Consider the following 19439-nt stretch of genomic DNA (forward strand, 5'->3'; position numbering starts at 1 on the left):
CCAGCTCCATCCATGTTCCTGCAAAGGATATGATCTCGCTCTTTTTTTATGGCTGCATAGTATTCCATGGTGTATATGTACCACATTTTCTTTATCCAGTCTACCATTGATGGGCATTTAGGTTGATTCCATGTCTTTGCTATTATAAATAGTGCTGCAATGAACATATGCATGCATATGTCTTTGTGGTAGAACAATTTATAATGCATTGGGTATATACTCAGTAATGGGATTGCTGGGTCAAATGGTAATTCTGTTTGTAGTTCTTTAAAGAAATAGCCCCACTGCTTTCCACAGTGGTTGAACTAATTCACACTCCCATTAGCAGTGTATAAGTATTCCCTTTTCTCCACAATCTCACCAGCATCTGTTATTTTTTTACTTTTTGATACAGAATGGCTATTAAAAAATAACAGATGCTGGAGAGGCTGCGGAAAAACAGGGAAGGATTATATACTGTTAATGGGAATGTAAATTAGTTCAGCCACTGTAGAAAGCAGTTTGGAGACTTCTCAAAGAACTTAGAACTACCATTCAATCCAGGAATCCCTTTATTTGTTATATACCCAAAGGAAAATAAATTGTTCTACAAAAAAGATACATGAACTCATATGTTCACTGCAGCAGTATTCACAATAGCAAAGATATAGACTCAATCTAGCTGTCCATCAAAAGTGGACTGGATAAAGAAAATATGGTACATATACACCATGCAATAATGCACAGCCATAAAAAAAGAATGAAATCATGTCTTCTGCAGCAACAGGAATGCAGCTAGAGGCCATCACCCTAAGCAAATTAACACAGGAAGAGAAAACTACTCTCTCACTTATGGGTGGGAGCTAAACAGTGGGTACATATGCAAATAAAGATGAGAACAGTAGACACTCAGGACTACTGGTGGGGGAGGGGGCAAGGGCAGAAAAGCTACTTATTGGGTACTACGCTCACTACCTGGGTGACAGGACCATTTGTAACCTAAACCTCAGCGAAACACAATATACCCATGTAACAAACCTGCATATGTGCCCCCTGAATGTAAAATAAAAGTTGAAATTAGAGAGAGAAAGAGAAAGAGAGAGCATGCCAGTGCACCTAGTACTATAAGGCATCTATCCTTATTACCAATACCCTGCAGATAATGCCATTTTCAAAACAAGATATTTACAATTTGTATTTTTCTTAAGAAGCCAAAATCTGCAAAGATCAAATTGTGATGTGGACTCCTTCAGACCCAGATTCTGTAGGGTACACTTAAAAACACATGCTTTGCAGTCTTAAAGACTACACAGGAAAATAGAAGTCATCACAATACGAAAACATAACATTCCTTCTGTTACACGAAATGGAGGTGTGTCTTATTCCATTGACTGTCTTTCTCCTTCCCGCTTCAGTTTCTTCCTCCTGGATCCATTTAATCAGTATTTAAACATGCTTTAGCACCTCTCATCTTTAAAAAGCACATGCATTTCTAGTGTCCACCAGGTAGCTGTATTTACCTTCATGGCAAAGTTTTTCAAAAAAAGTGATCTATTCTTTTTTCTTCATTTCCTCATCTCCCAAAACTTGTAAAAAGTAACTTCAACTCCCTATTTATTTTTAAAAACGATCGTATAGCAAGTATAACAAAAAATAAATAAAAATCTAATAATACTTGCTTAATCAATATTAAAGTTTGGTGTGTATCCTTCCACACCATTCTCTATTCTCATATAAATCCAAATAAACATTTATATACATATGTAAGGTTGTTTATTGACAAAAGAAGTATCTCTGTGTTTTTCATCAACAATTTTTATTAAAATCCCTCTAGGTTGATTCATATGGATATAATTAATTCTTTTCCATTTTAATTAACTCCCCTATTGATGGGCATTTTGGTAGTTTTCAGTTTTTTGAAGCTATAAGCAATGCTGCAATAAGCATGCTTACACACCTATTTTCTTTGAATGAATTTTGCTAACGGGGGATTGCTGGCTTAATGGGTGTATGTATGTTTAATTTTATCATAAAGTGTACATTTGCTTCTTTAACCCACTCTAATCTGATTTCCACCACTACTGTATCAGTAAAACTGCTCCTACCAAGGTGAACCGTGCACTGTGTGTTGCCAGGGCTGATAGACACTTCCCATTCCTCATCTACTTGATCTGGCGTTGATGACCTGTCCCTCTTTCTTGAAGTCACACATTTTTGACTGTCCTTTTCTTGCTGGCCATTCCTTCCCTATTTCTTTCTCCTCTTCTACCAGAGCAAATTTTGGAGCACTTCAGACTCAGTCCTAGGTCCTCTTTTCTTTTTCCTCTACACTTTACTACATTCTATTTCTTTTGGATCTAATTGGCTCCTATGGCTTCAAATATCATCCTCTATGACAACAATCCTTAAGGTTCTATTTCTAGCCCAGGCCTCCTTTTCCATCTTCGAGCCTATATCTAACAATGCTCCCTGGAAGTCGCATAAGCTGAAGAACACATCTCAAATCCACTCGTTTCTCTCTGACTCCACTGCCACGATCCTTACACGAGACCACCACTCCTCTTCTATGCTACAACAGAGGTCTCCTAACTGGTTTTGCTCCTTCCACTCCCGCCTACCTCAATCCATTCCCCACAAGGAGGCAAAGGCTTTCAAAAACTAAAGTCAGATCATGTCACAACCTTCACCTTCCCAGGGGCCGCACATTTGATAGACTACTACAAGCTCTTTAACGTGCCCCCCACACATATGCAGACCTGAACGACTGCATCATTTACCCATCTTTCCCCCTCTACCTCGCTGCCACTCCCAGTACACTGATGTCTTTTCATTTCCTTAAGCAAGCCAAGTTCTTTCCTCCCTCAAGATTTCCCTACCTGTCTCTGCTCCAAATGCTTTCTCCTTTTGCCTTTGCCTATCTAACTCTTAATCATCACTTAGATCTCAAAGATCTCTTCCCTGAAGGACCTCCCCTGACTCCCCAGTTTAAATTGTATTCATGTTATACCTTTACTGCCCACTTGTGCTTTTCTCTCTCCACACTTATCAGAGCTTATAATTCTTTCTTTACTTGCAATTATTTTGTTTAATATCTGACTCTCCTACTAAGCTGTAAGCTATAAGGGTAAGGGATGTGTGTTTAAAACTCTCCACTGTAGTTCCAGTCCCAGTACAGTTCCTGTCATGTAGCAGGCACTCAGTATGTATTTGTTGAATAAATAGGAAAAAAATACTTTTATTTCATTTGGGATATCAAAAATTCCCTGGAGGAAGTGGCATTTCAGCTTGCTAAATGAATAGATGGGATTTCAGGAGCGGAGATGAGAGAAGAACATTTCAGAAAGAGGAACTGAGACCACATGTTTGGTACTAGTTAGAGATTTTTTAATCCAAGATTCAACTTAATCCTGGCACCAAGCATAAAATAAGAATCTCATTTTATGGCCAGGCGTGGTGGCTCATGCCTGTAATCCCAGCACTTTGGGAGGCCAAGGTGGGCAGATCACAAGGTCAGGAGATCGAGATCATCATGGCTAACACGGTGAAACCCCGTCTCTACTAAAAATACAAAAACAAAATTAGACAGGTGTGGTGGTAGGCACCTGTAGTCCCAGCTACTTAGGAGGCTGAGGCAGGAGAATGGCATGAACCCTGGAGGTGGAGCTTGCAGTGAGCCAAGATCGTACCACTGCACTCCAGCCTGGGCGACAGAGCGAGACTCTGTCTCAAAAAAAAAAAAAAAAAAAAAAAAAGAATCTCACTATACGAAAACAAAGCAGATAAAATAGCAAATGTTACCATTTTCTTCTTAAATAATAATTCTGCAACTAGCTCAAAGTGATTCCTTCACAACTTCTGTCTACCTGTGTCACTCCATTTCCTAGTCACTTAGGTTCCAAACTTCAAAATTCTCATTGGCTCAACTTCTTGATTTTTTTTTTCCATCAGTCATAAAGTTTGACTGGTTTTTCTTCTGAACTGTCTTTTACAGCTATTTCCTTTCACCATTTAACCAAAGACATTCTAATTCAAGTCCTCTTCACTAATCACATCACTGCAACCTTTTCCTAAACAGGGTTTCTCAACCTTGACACTATTGACATTTGCGGCTGGATAATTCTTCGTTGTAGGGAGATGTCCTGTGCATTGTAAGATGTTTAATAGCATCTCTGGTTTCTACTCACTAGATACCAGTAGTATGCACCACTCAAAACAGTCTCCAGACATTGCCAAATATCCCTTAAGGGAGCAAATTCACCCCCAGTTGAGAACCACTGTTCCCATGAGATGACCTCACGGGAAAAGGCCTGTCAAACCATCTGAGCAAAACACAAACTATCCTTTGAGGCTAACTCAACTTTCATCTTTTCTATGAAACTGTGATGTCTATCAACAAGTGCACAGTTGTTTAATTTTTACAAATAATGACAAATCTGCATAAAACAAATGAGACCATGATTTGCTTGTCAGTTCAAACAAAGATTCAAAATAATGATAATGCCCATTGTTGATAAGAATGTGGGAAAATAGAAACTATCATTCATGGAGAGGAAAAACTGGTACAATATTTGTGGATAGCATTTAGTAAAATGTTTCACACTTTGAGATGATTATAATACTCTGACTCTGCTTGTTTAGAGATAATCAAAGGGGCAAAGACTACATTGTTCTGTAATTGCAAAACTGGAAACATCCTAAAGGTCCCTTAATAGGGAACTGGTCAGGTAATCAACAAGCAACAATACATTTAGAACACTGTGCTATTGTTTAAAAGGATAAAGTAGGTTGGTCTGAAGGTAGTGAGTTATCTCAATTGATTGTTCACAGTCAGTTACAGATCGAAATCCTTATTCTACTCTTTGTCCACTTCTCACTACTGCACTTGACTAAAAAAAATTAAAGATAAAAAAAATTCAAGGAGAAAGTAGATTTTTCGATATAGAATAACAACCACAATAAATATAAAGATATATGTGTAAGGTTTCAAAATAGCATGTACTATATAATACCATTTTTGTAAATAACATGTTTGTGTATGATTATACATAGAAGGCTAAAAGATATATAAAAATATTAACCAAATTTCTGTAGTCAAATCATATTTTAAATGTATTAGAGGAACTGCTAAATCTTCTTGAAAAATCTTAAAGAAGTCAAGTTATTAATCTATACTTTAAAATCTTCAGTTTACAGGCCAGGCGCGGTGGCTCAAGCCTGTAATCCCAGCACTTTGGGAGGCCGAGACGGGCGGATCACAAGGTCAGGAGTTCGAGACCATCCTGGCTAACACGGTGAAACCCCGTCTCTACTAAAAAATACAAAAAACTAGCCGGGCGAGGTGGCGGGTGCCTGTACTCCCGGCTACTCGGGAGGCTGAGGCAGGAGAATGGCGTAAAAACCCGGGAGGCAGAGCTTGCAGTGAGCTGAGATCCGGCCACTGCACTCCAGCCTGGGTGACACAGCGAGACTCCGTCTCAAAAAAAAAAAAAAAAAACAAAAAAAAAAATCTTCAGTTTACTTAAAGCAGGTATATTCTCCACCTTTATTTCAGGCAAATATCCTGAGTTGAAATATTTTTTCTTAACCATACTTTTGCCCTAGAGAAATCAATGGTAAAAAGGAAGTTTACAGAGAAAAATATATTTTTGTGCACGACAGCTTACCGGAGTGATGCATCCATGAATCATACTGAAAATATGTCCCTTGAAATCAAAGAAAACAATATGTTTACACAAAGAATGTGCCCCAAAGCTCCCCAATAAAGAAAAGTGTTTAATCGAAATATTCATTGACAGCTGGTTAGTGCTGATTCTCAAGGAGAAAAGAAAATCAGTGTCATTGTAGTCTTTTGTTTTGTGTGTAAGAGCTGAATATGCAAATCAGCCCAAAATGGAGACTCATTATCTGTTTTACACTTCAAGTGTGATTTTAAGCACTGTAGGTATACATACACACACACATCCAAAATATACATATATCTCAACAAACCATGCACATCATCTGTTCAGAACTGGGAAACGCATGCATGCTTCTACAACATTAAATGGAAGGCAGATGGTAGTCACTGATCAACAGACATAAAATAAAGTCCTTCTAAATCCTGCTCCCTCTAACAGTCCTTCTAATTTTTTTCCTTAGAAAAATATCAAGCAGTTTTTTGTTAGTGTTGATTTGCAACTCCAAAATTACAATGGGTAATGCAAAAGAGGATTTCAAAGAAGGAAAAACATCTTTTGGCACAGATTTCTCTTTCATAGTCTTAGGCAGGCGATAACACTAACTTTGAAACTCATGGCATACTGCAGTTTTATCAGTAACTACTACGTAAATTAGTTCTTTCTAATAACTGAAGATTTAGCTTTCAAAATACATAATTACTGATCATTTTAGTCTGCATCACATTTCTTTTGCAGGATGAGATGAACTAAAACAGCTGTTACATTCTAATAGCTTCATAATGTGCACAGAATTTCTATGACTATTAGAAATTAAACCTATAGCTTCTTATCAAGAAGGACATATTCATGTATATATATGACCCACATTATTTGCAAGAACAATTATTAACTAATGAAATTATAATTTGAAACATAAGGCCGCTAAAGAAAATATTACAGCTCTCTTTTTTATTTATTTATTTATGTATTTATTTTTTGAGATGGAGTCACTCTGTCGCGCAGGCTGGAGTGCAGTGGTGCGATCTCAGCTCACTGAAAGCTCCGCCTCTCCTGGGCTTACGCCATTCTCCTGCCTCAGCCTCCCCAGTAGCTGGGACGACAGGCACCCGCCACCATGCCCAGCTAATTTTTTGTATTCTTAGTAGAGATGGGGTTTCACCGTGTTAGCCAGGATGGTCTCGATCTCCTGACCTCATGATCCGCCTGTCTCGGCCTCCCAAAGTGCTGGGATTACAGGCATGAGCCACTGCGCCCAGCCAACAGCTCTTAAATGAGGTCAATGCCAACAGTCCACTCCAATCCACAGTCCACTCCCCCCACCTTTCTTCGCATCAATAAAGTGCTTTGGGCTGAAGGAAGTCCAAGCGTTCATGCTACCACCATTCCTAGCAGGGACTGAGCCCTCTATTTTCATATTGGGAGATGAATTTTTAGAAGATGAACCAGGTCTGGCACTCTGCCCAGATTTTCTGGCAGCTGACAAGCAATCTTGTTTTACTTCTGGTCTACTCTCCCCTGAGCTAACCTTGTATCCACAGACAGCACCCTGATCTAGGGAACTTCTGCCATTTATAATGATCACTGAGAAAGCTCTGATGATTTTACTAACCATGGGACTTGTACTCACAGTTTTCTTTAAACATATTTTCTGTGGAAAACAATACAAAACTTTGTTTCCTGTTATTTCCTTCTAACACTGGGGGGAAAAAAAAGTGTTAAAAGGGTATTTTCCAGAAAAATAGATTATTATCCAGGTACCTGCATTCAGGGATCTTAGAGGGCTAAGGAGATTCAACAAGATATCTGATGAGCCACTACTAGCAAAGGAATATAAAGCAAGGTCCAGGAACTGCAAAATGATTTCAAAAGTATACAAGATATATAATTAATGGTTAATTGGGTGATTCAAGCTATAAATACTATGAAAGGTGAGAGCAATTGTCGTTAAGTAGTACGGGGTGAAATTTGAATGTACAAGATTTAACTCTTCACTGAGAGAATTATTAACTACTCAACAATATCTTTTTTAGAGCACCACTGCCAAAGTAATCAGGATAGAAAAATGACTATGTAATTCACACACAAAAAAATCTGTATCGAAGTTTGTTTATCTACAAGATCTAATTGTCCCTCCATCTTCTTGGTCATCCAAAAAGCAATAAATGAAGTTTTGTTTCATTGATTGCATTTTCTTATTCACTTCAGAAGCTGGACTGAAGGTCCTGGAAACTCTTCCTCACCAGTTTCATTAACTCCTGGGTTCCATTCCCAGTTCAGTAGCTCGCTTTTGTCTCTGTTCCTTGTGCTGGAGGCTCTTGGCTCATATTTAGAAGCCCCCAAGTCCTGAATGGCTTTGCATTCTATTCCTTCCTTGCTTCAGGATTTCCTAAGTTTCACAAATAAGTGTTGGGAGAGTTGCAGTACACCAAAACAGACTCCTAACGGATATTTCACAAAGGAAAACTGACAGACTAACATTCATTTCCTCACGTGCAGCAGGTACCCAACAATGAAATATCTATATAACATATTATTTTTCTAAGCAAAAGACGCTAACTCAAGTCCTGGCTCCAAAGAGGGGGACTTTCTTTACCTCTTGGGAATTTTTACTGTTTTCTGTGACGACGTGATTTACAGTTCTTCAGAGGGAGTCTTCTAATCTTGTAGAAAGAAGTTGTAAAAGAGATAGCTTTAACTAAAACCAAGTAACTCCTAGATACCTTACACAGTTATACAAGGTAACACAGAAAGAGAAGATTGTCATTTATGTATGTTCTCTGAGCTTAGGGACATAGGTAGGAATTATGGGTGGGTAGATGGTAAACAGACAATTTGGACTTGCGAGACAAAAAAAAAAAAAAAAAAAGGTATTTTTTGTAAGAACCAAGAATGACGCTATAGAAGCAGAAGAATCTAGTGATGGAGAGCTTTGAGAGAAGGGTTTAGATTTGGTCAAGTCCAATGCAGAGTCTACCTTAGGTAAGTGTCCTGAATATACAGAACATTCTTCATTATTTTGCCTGGAAAGGCAAAAACTATATCATTAAATTCTTGAGAGCAGCCACTGTGTCTTGTTCATCTTTTTATATCTGGCACCTCAACGAGATGCCTGCAATATAGCATGTGTTCAATAAATGTTTCTTGCATGAATGTCTGAATGAATAAATCCCATAAGTAATAAAGTAGTATTGAGAAGAAAAACATGAGAAAAAAGATGTTTGATGATCAACATAGAAGGTGCTACCTGAACTTAATCCTGGGCCTAACTGCTTGGGAAGCAACTGTTAGCAGAAGCAAATATAGTTTTTGCCCTTTCAGAATGAAAAAGAGACAATGGCTGTTTGTGGTAATAACAACAGGTTATTAGTGTTAGTAACAACATCATCTCATGCAATAAGCTTATTAGGACACTAATTTATATTCTAAAATTATAAAATACAATGCAAAGGAAAAGGGCAACCCTGTTTTATTTTCTCACACAAAAGAAGCTCAACATGTTATTATCCTTTAAACAAAACAAAACAAAGAAGCCTGGATTCAATTGAATAACTTAAGGACAAACAGTCATTTCTCAAAGGTCTTACTGAATATAAAACATGGCAGGTTTTTTGGGGTTTTTTTTTTTTTTTGCTATTGTTGTTGTGTTTTTCCCCCTAATAAAAGGATTCTAGGTGAAAATAATAAACAGAAAATTTCTCAACTAAAAAAAAAAAAAAAAAAAAAAAAAGCAACTCAAGATGTGAAGAAATCTTGTAAATAAAAATTTCATAATATATGGAATTTGTTTCTAAACACAGCTGAATCAAAACAAGCTAGGATTTAAGAATATTAGGTTCACTCTATAATAATACTGTAAAATGATCTTATGGAGAACTAAGGGGCAGGAAAATTCGAAGCTCTGCAGACAAACTGACAAAACATACCTAGATAAAGGATTGCTGCACTCCCTTTGGAGCATTTTAAAACAGAAAACATATTATTAGTATAATGTGTGTGTAGTCTGGGTGACCAGCACTAGTAGAATTTGGCCATAGCAGGCCCTCCCCTACAGGATTGCTGGAAACTGCTCATTCCAAAGAGGCAGTAAGAGCTTCTTCAGGGCTCAATGCCTCCTTCTCCTACCAGCAAGGTAGAGCTATTTCTTTACCTTGATTCTTGCAGCAGCAATGTAATGTGGAGTCAGGCAGACCTGGTTACAAATTTAACTTTTCTAAGGCTCCATTTCCTCATCTATAAAATTAAGTAGTGGTTTTTCTCCTACAGGGCTATTATAAGAATTACACAAGGTAATGAGATGTGCCTGACCCATAGAAGATGCTCAATAAATGTTAGACTGTTCCCTTCCTACCTCTTCTGAGGTCCTGTAACCTCATTTCTCTTTATCCTCATTCCTCTTTTCTTCTGTTTTCTGATTCCTTTGAAATATTCAGAAAATCTATCTCCTATCTCCTTTGAGTTACTCTTCTCTTTCAAAATTCCAAAGGAAGGTTAAAAAAACTTATTTGCATGAAACTGAATAGCTGGACTACAGAAGCCCACATTTCACCTATGCCTTGCAGATGACAACTCAAGAACTAGCTAGCAAGCACCAAAATATATACCTCTGGACTTTGGACATCATTAACTCAGCAGAAAGACTTAAATAGAACAAATAGTTTCACATGTTATTTCACAAATCACAGACTTTCAGAACCATTTATATTTAAATATGATGGTATAAAAAAGCAATTTTTAAATTCTCTTTAGCTTCAAGTAAAATTGTTATAATTTAGTGACACCATGTGGCTACACTTTGCTTTGCATTCTTAGAAGAAAATGTTCCTCTAGGCGGGTTGCTCTTGCTAGTTCAACTGTAATATCAAGGTTGTAGGTAGATGGACAACTGAAACTAAGTATGAACTAAAAAGATTGGTTTTTTTAAAAATGAAACTATTCCTGTTTCTTTTACATCTGAATAAGGCATTTCTTGAATTGTGAAGGTCTCCAGTCCTAAGAAGAAAGTAAAGGCTCAGCATTATTCTAGCTAGGATTCTAAAGCAATCTAGTGAACACTGAATAATGTCAAGAGTGTCCACCTTTAAAAGTAAATAAGTATATCAATGCCCAGTTATGGGCGGAGGTGTAGGGAACAAAAGAGAAACGAAACAAGACACACGTTATACAAGCGTTAATATGGCAGGAAACGAATACTTCCATAAATAGCAATGCTTATTTTCTCATTTGTTCTATGTAGATCTATAGCACTGTATAGGTACTATAATCTAATGAGAATAGGAGAAAAAAAATTATGCTGTATCTATTGACAGCAGGAATGAGGGGGGCCTAGAATGTATAGAAGCAATAAATGAGATTAAAATGCCATATATCAAAACACAGTAAAGTTAGAGTACTCATATAATGAGGTCTCCTACGTAGACCAGCTACTCCTGAATAACATTCAATGTACACCAAAGAAAATATTTAGATGTTGTGTAAATATCTAAAACAATGGGCCAGGCATGGTGGCTCACACCTGTAATCCCGGTACTTTGTAAGGCTGAAACAGTCAGATCGCTTGAGTTCAGGAGTTGAAGACCAGCCTGGGCAACACGGCAAGGCCCCCTACTAAAAACAGAAAAAACTAGCTGGGTGTGGTGGAACATGCCTGTAGTCCCGCTACTCAGGAGGGTGAGGTGAAAGAATCACTTGAGCCCAGGAGGCGGAGGTTACAGTGAGCCAAGATGGCATTACTGCACTCCAGCCTGGGTGACAGAGCAAGCCCATCTAAAATACAAAGAAACACATACACACACACACAAACAAGTAAAACAATGACCAGAAAATATCACCCCCTTCATCTCAGCTTAAAACACCTGCCCCTTGTCTCTGGCCTTCTCTAACCACCCTATTTAAAATAATCCTCCTCCCCTGACCTCCATTACTATCACAGTACTATCTTTGCAACACTCATAATTATGTCATGTGCTCTTATTATTTGTTTGTTTCAGTCTGTTTCTACCAAATTCCAAGAGCACAGAAACCTTGGCAAACTTCTTCAGTGTTTGGCCTCAATATCAAGTACAACAAGAGCATAAAGTAGGCGCTTATTTGTTGAATGGGTGAGTAACGAATGAATACACAAAATCTATTTCCTTAGCTGGTGAAGCATGCCTAAATTTCCTGTTGTAAGTGAAAGTAGAACCATTCTAGTGAGATGTTTATCATCACTTATGGCCTCTAATGTGACTATGACAACCAGAAGACAGGCTTGCAGCACATGCTCTATGATACCCTTTCTGTTTTCTATGACACATATGGCACACGACAATTTCTCATTCTAAGAAAAGAAGAAAAAGGAGGGCAGTGAACTACAATAATTAAAATACTTGCAGCAAGCATCAAAGAAATCAGTGGAACTGAGTAGTGTACACGCTAGAATCCAGCTCATGATAAATATGGCTGATCACATTAGGATAGCAAAAAATGATTATTAAATAAATGACTTTAGTCAACTGACTATCCCCACCTGAAAAGATATATGCAAAATACCTTGACTGTATTAAACACTTAGATATAAAGCTTAAAAAAAAAACAAGTAGTGGGAAAAAATATGCATATACACACAAAAGTTTAACATTCTCTAATATTAGAATGAGGAATAATCTTCTAATCATAATACCAAGCCAGAAAGCATTAAAAGACGGACAGATCTGAATACATTTTTTAAAAAGTAAAATCCTATATGGCAAAAAGTACCAATAAAACACTAAAAATGTGTAACAAATTTCATATATGACAGGCAAAAGAATAATGTCATATACGTATGTATTGATATGTTCTCACAAGACAAAAAGAAAAAGACAATTCTCAGAAGAAAAATATGCAGAAGACAAAAACAGGCTTTTCATAAATAAGAAATTAACAAATGGCCAGTATTAAAAGATACTTTAACTCACCAATAAAGAAATTCAAAGTAAAACAGGACTTTTGTTTTCAACAAATTATATATTACATTGGCAAAATGGTGACAGTGTCTGCATTGGTGAAGGTTCACAGAAAGGGGCATTTTTGCATGCAATTGGTAGAAATTGAGTACAACATTTCCAGATGACAAGTTTTATCAATATTTAAAATATATACCACATTATAACTTTATAATGAGAGATATTTCCATTTTGATATATTTTTAAAAAAGGAAATAAAGAAAGAAACCCAGTTTTGTATTAAACAAGTTCATCTCTCCTATGCCAGGCTCTAAATTATCAACTTACACCCATCTCAACACCCTGTCTGGCCTTGTCTCCAGTAAACAATGCTCCTAATCCTCCTCTAAACTCAGTCCAGCCCCTGAGGTAAATCCCTCTCCCACCTACGCTCTTCTTCCCTCTCTCAACGGGCATAACCTTGAGAACTTTGCTTTTAGCCCTGCTTTCTTCTCTCTCAACTTTCAGGTTTTAGACCAAGATTTCACTTGCAATTCCAGCCACCAGTCACGTGCACACTTTGAATTCTACTTCTACCCATTCACACTCATGTTTTAAAGTTTTCTCATTTTTCAGCAATATTATACGGCTGCCAAATTAACAGCACCATGTTGAGGAACAGCTCAAAATTTTAAAAGCACCCCCACAGTACTCAATATTCACTATTCCTTACTAGTGTTTTCTGTTCAGTACTAGACTCGATCATCTAAGGTGGAAAGGACTGAGAGAGAGTTTACCAGATAACCAAGAAGACAATTTGAAGGTTACAGATTATGGGTAAAGTGGAATTCCCTTAAAAAGAAAAGGCTGATAAGACATAACATGGTTCTCAAGACATATGAAAAATTGAGCATAAATTGATGAGTCACTTTTCTCCATCTCCAGTTAAAGTCTGAAGGGGGTAACTGGTCTAAGCTTTTGGCTACATACAGTAATCCCCACTTAACTCACAAACATTCCTAAAACGAGTCCAGAAAGGCAAAGCGGACCATTGCCCTGCATTCATTATCATGGTTGGAATGATCACACTGGCTCTGAAGACTGATGTTATCTACCACCAGATAACATTGACTATCTTGCTGAGGTGAATTCTGACTGAATTACATTTGACAAGACAGACGAATGGCAAATCTTATGTTATATATATTTTACCAATGAAAATATATGAAAACTCCTAGACATATACAAAGATGGGCTGGTTGTTAAGCTAAAACTGTTTAAGTCATGTTTTGGACTGTATGTATGGATTGGCAATAAAAAAAGTACCAAAAGGTGAGAGGTGAGAGTGAGAGCCACTTCACAATGAGAGCTACCATGACCAACGAGGATGGCAGGGATGACTCTCTCTGAAGGTCTGAAATTAGGAAAAATAATAAAAATGACTGCCATTTATTGAGCCCCTCCTTTCTGCCAGAACTGTGCTCCGTACATGTAAATGTGCTATATCATCTAACTCTCACATCTAACCCCATGAAGAGGTGTTGGTATTCCTATCCTTTATGGATGCAGATACTAGGGCTCAGAGAGGCACAATCTTATCACAACACAAATATGAGGTGAAACAAAGATTTGAGAGGAGCTCTACCTAACTCCACAGCCCATTATTTTTCTACTGCACAATTCTGATTCATATGTGGTTTAGCCTAAACTCAAGAGAGAGGATGGGGTAATCTCAGATATCCCATTCATCAGGTATTATTTTTGTGAATGTATTAGATGTAATCTTTCATCAATACATGACACTTACATTCTTCAGGAATAACCTCCAAATTCAGTTTCCTGAAGAAAAAACAAAGTAACCTTTGCAAAGAATTCAGAACCATTTACCATTACAGAGAATTTTCCAGCATTCATATATGTATTAATGAATACATAGATTAAAAAGTCCCAAGGAATATATGTACATATTAATGTTCGATCAATCTCTCTTCATTAGATAGTCATTGCCTTGACACCATGAAACCTATGCTAACATTTACAGAGTACCTACTGCATACAAGGTCACAGTCTGAGCACTGTGCAAGAATAATAAAAGATTAGAATCCATACTCCCTGCCTCCAAGAGCTTGTAATTTTAGTATCAGAGGCAAGATAAACACGCAAAGGACACTAAAGAACAAAGCTGCCATACAAACGTGCAAATTAACGAACATAATGCAAATTGAACACTTACGTGCTGAGGAAATAAAGAATTTATTTGCCCAGTGAAGTTCTTGGAAGAAGTGTAGTTAGAACATTGTTTAGGCAGACAATAAATAATTGTGAAGATAAGAAACACCAAGACATCCTCAGTTAATCTACAGACATACTCTTAGGTTCATTTTTAAATACTATAAAATTACGAACTAGTAAAAAAGGCAGTTTACTAAGGAAAGTAGTAATTAATATAATAAGGTGGTTTGAATTTTTAAAAAATTCTTATTAACATGGATATCAAGATTCTTTCCTCTTCTTGTTATCATTATCACTAAGATCACTGTTGCTCAGTATTTTTCAACCAGAACTGGGAGCTGGCTATACCAAGACAAAAACTAGCATCATGAATATAGCCAGTCTCTAAACACATAACAGCTCTACCAACAAAGTCAAGGCCAGACAGGAAAGACAAAATAAGGAGAGTATAATCATGCTCACTAATATACAAAGGTAAAGTATATTTTCTAAAAGCCAGAGATCATGATCAAAGGCACATATTTCCATACATACAACAGGAGCTTTCAGGTGGGTAAAGCACACAGGCTGTCAGGTATTATATTCATGATGATTTGTTCTGAGAGTCATGTTCCTGTTGTTGCAAATTAAATGCAAACACATAGTCCTTCAGTCCATATCAGACGCTTTGTTATGCTGCCTGTGTTTTAATCAGATACAACAGTAATAACCAGAGTCAATGCAGACTCAATCTCCTCCTCCACATGGGGGTCCCTCTGTCACTCTGGAAGTATCCCCAGGCAGCTCTAAGATATGGAATCTTCACTCAATTTCTTGTCCCTCTTATTTTAATCCATTCAAAACTCCTCTGATAAAAGAGCAACTGCCAGACCTGAGACACTTAAGTCTGTCTTTGGGGAAATGAAATTGATTTTCTTCATTTTCACACAAGAGGATCCCTGGGTAATAACATTGTGTCTGGTCATACCAATAAAAAAAAATGTAGGCAACGTTCTTTACTGTACCAGAGGCTGAATGGTTTTGTGAAGTTCCTATAGTGGAGGTAAAAATTCAGCCTTTTGCTCTTAGACCATAAGTTTCACAAGTATAAGAGTAACTTCTGACCAAGAGACTAAGTGCTTTGGTGCCTCCCCATCTGCTCCCAATCAGCCACAGGGGGAGATCAGATGGGTCATGGGTGAGGGGCCAGCCCCACATTCTCTGTGGTGTACACTCACCTTATTCCTTCCCTTTTCTTCCTGAGCAAACAAACTAATCATGTTCTACCTTTAATCTTTTGACTTTAAGGTAAAGAATATCTAAGGGCAATTTCCAGTGAGAAAACTACAACAGAAAAAAACAGCAGAATTTTGGGGCCCTTTAACCACCTAAACAAATTCACTAATTTGTATAGGCTTTACAAAATTTCAGAAATTTTAAATGATGGATTATACCTAAAGGGAGAATATGAAATATTAAAACTGTAGCTTTTTGATATTTTTAAAAGACAACAATATTGAGGGCTGCAATACATAACAAAAATAAAAGCGGAGGTGCTCTGGCTGAAGAGAAGCTCTGAGCCTAGAGCCCCACTAGCTAAGCCTCATTTGCCCCAAATGCAACCCCACTTGAAACACCCGTTCTGTCAAACCCCATTTGTTAACCACTAACCTACAGAAAAAACAGATAACCAGAACATGCACGCTGGCATTCAAAAATCTCCTCCGGCCCTGGCCATTGCCAAGGAAGACTCCAGAAATCTCTCTCATGGCTTTCCTAAGAAGAATGCACCCCTAACAGTAATTCTGCTTTCAATGTTTCACAATGAATATGACCATTCACTGTATAGCACAGAGCTTAAAAAACATTCCACTTCTCAAATGTTCCCTGTCCCTTCTCATTCATTCATGTGTGTACTACATATATATTATACAAGACATGTTGTATAAATAGTTCCACAACACACTGTAAATATTAAGATGCGTAATTTTTCCATACTTTCCTAAGTTTTTTACTTGGGATATGTTTAGTAGTTGACATCCTGAAAAACTCTTTTTTCAAGATGAAAAAATGCAGTTCTGCTTCTCAAAGTCCAATCTCCTTATACAAAAATAAAAATCATTTATTAACCACTGAGAACTAACCTGCAGACACGGGCTGGAAAATATAATTTCTGCCAAGAACGACACAGATACTGGGAATGGTCTATCACTCTAACCCAGTCAAGTTCATCCATTGACACTTCAATGAAGTATGAATAAGACCTGTGAATCAAAAGGAAAAAGCAGAAAAAATTACCGTATTAAAATAACAATACAAAACTGTACTTTAATAAACTGTTAAAAGATACAAAAATACAGAATTCACTAATTACATTTTCTACATAATGAAATTCAAATAACAAAACAATGTTATGACAGCATTCACCTACAATGCACTGGAATTATCTCTCAGGTTGTCTGTCTGCTTTCTCAAATCATAAGCTGCTTAAGAACAAAGGCCATCCTGTATTTATACTCATATCCCCAGGGTCCTACACAGTACTTGACACATCAGGCATGCGAGATATTTACTCCTTTTCAAACATGGTCAGGATGCCTCACCTATACCATATTAGAAGATACATGATGCTACGAGAGAGAGAAGAACAGAAAATAGAGAAGCAGGAAGTACACTTTCTCCCTCTACCTTCCCAGGCCAGGGTGTTCGGCCACCCCTCTAAGGAAGAAAGTCAACTTGGAATGGTTCCCCCACAGAGGGCAGCCTATCTCCTGCTGCCTACCAGTCTCCTACCCTCCCATACATACAAGCTACCCGCAAAAAAATAAATGACACCAGTCAAGGGATAATGCACGTTTCTTTTGGGTACAACTTAAAACTTGCCAGCTGATAATCTGGCAGTAATGAAAACAGCCTATCATCCTCCCCTAGTCAGCTACTCCGAACCATTACATGCAGGTCCCATCCTGAACAAATCTATATTCCCCTGTCATAAGCCAAATTTAAATCTGAGATGCAGTTATTACTTGTACTATAATATCAACAGGAACAATCTTGGAAGATTTAGGTGACCATAAATGTCATCCTGCAACCCACAGTTGTGACCAGAAAAGGTCAGCTTATTTTGTGTCATCCCCTCATTTTCTTTGCTGTCCCCTCACTCCCATTCATTTTATCACTCAGTCTCAAACTGGTTATAACCTTTTATTGAACCTCTCTGGGTTATCAGTAACACAGGCTATAATTTTACAACACGTCAGAATCTTTTTGGCTTAAGATTCTGAATTTTTCACCTTTGCTTAGAATGGCAACAATTTCTGTAAGAAAAGAACTGTTATGTGGTAAAGTTAAATCCCTCGTGAATGTAATGCACATACTAACACAAAGTGGCCTATAAATATTTAACATCACAGAAACGATGACAACCACTTCGTTTCAAACATACTAAACTTTTCTTTTATTATTTTTATAATAATTTCACTATTAGTTAAATGAGTGAAATACGTAAAGCTTTTAGAACAGTGTCTACCACATAAAAGTAATGAAAGTGCTGCAAATACGTATTATTATTATTATACTGTTATTATTAATCAGAGACTCTTGGAAATGAGATATGTGGATTGGTTCCACTTTGCCAATTAAAAACATCAAATTATATCCAATAAGTTACATATTAGAAAATATATTCTTAATAAAAAACAAACAGGAAAAGATAACCTGGGGATCTCACACACCCATGCACATGGGAAATGCTGACGCTTACTTCATAAAGCTTCCCTTCACACTGGGCTTAAATGGCCTAAAAAGCCAGCGTGGTGGCAGTGGTGCTAACAGAAGAAACACACTACCTTGTAAGGTTTGCAGGACACCATCATCATTACTATTTAAGCCCTTCATGCCCAGATCTAAAGAGGCATCAGTGGGGCACAGTTTCTGGGTAGGCAGGGTTTGGGTTTATGATAAACAGCAATGAAGGAAACAGTTCAGTTCTTGTCACCATACTGCTCTGGTACTTCTGCCATTATGGTTGAAGCTAGAAGCCACAGTGGGTGAAAGCATCACAGTGGCTGGAAGAAAGGCAGAATTCTGAAGCCCCCAAGAAACTGAATGGGTTCCCAAACTGGATTAAATTTTCTCACAAATTTCTTTTGTTTTGAGGATAATACTTATCTACACACTGAAAGACAATATTTCTCTTTGCCATAGGGTAAAATGCATTTAAAAGGTTATAATATCCAAAACTAATGAATCAAGTAAATAATGTTAACTCATGGTAGAATATAAAACAACTATTAAAAATACATTTTAGAGGAATATTTTTTAAAGGGTAGAATGTTCACAATGTATTAAAAGTAAAATTAGCTTTTTGTATATCTAATCCATAAAACTATGTTTGCGCAGGTTTCTGTTTTGTGTATGTGTCCATGCATAATTGAAAAAAACACTAGCTAGGTACATATGAAGATTAATAATCGGTAATGAGATTACTAGCAATTTTTATCTTCTTCTATGTGCTTTTCTATATTTTCTACGGTTTCTACAATAAACACATATTATTTTTATAAGAAGAAAAAAACAAAAAAGTGTATTTCTTTTAAAGAAATGTACCCTTTAACTCTTTCCCCAAAACCAACCTTCAAGAGATAGCAGAATGATCACAAAGAGATAA

The 19439-nt window shown here is 37.2% G+C and overlaps 1 protein-coding gene across 2 annotated transcripts in view; it reads right to left on the reverse strand.

The window, feature by feature from the left end:
* The window catches only part of BTBD9 (BTB domain containing 9), an 820757-nt gene that overhangs the window by 400377 nt on the left and 400941 nt on the right, over positions 1 to 19439 (reverse strand). For both annotated transcript variants that reach the window (XM_050787637.1, XM_050787636.1), the window contains one exon: positions 16915 to 17034. In XM_050787637.1, the coding sequence (XP_050643594.1) occupies positions 16915 to 17034 (120 nt within the window). The remainder of the gene's footprint in view (positions 1 to 16914; positions 17035 to 19439) is intronic.

Source organism: Macaca thibetana, chromosome 4 (assembly GCF_024542745.1).
Source record: "Macaca thibetana thibetana isolate TM-01 chromosome 4, ASM2454274v1, whole genome shotgun sequence".
NCBI lineage: Eukaryota > Metazoa > Chordata > Mammalia > Primates > Cercopithecidae > Macaca > Macaca thibetana.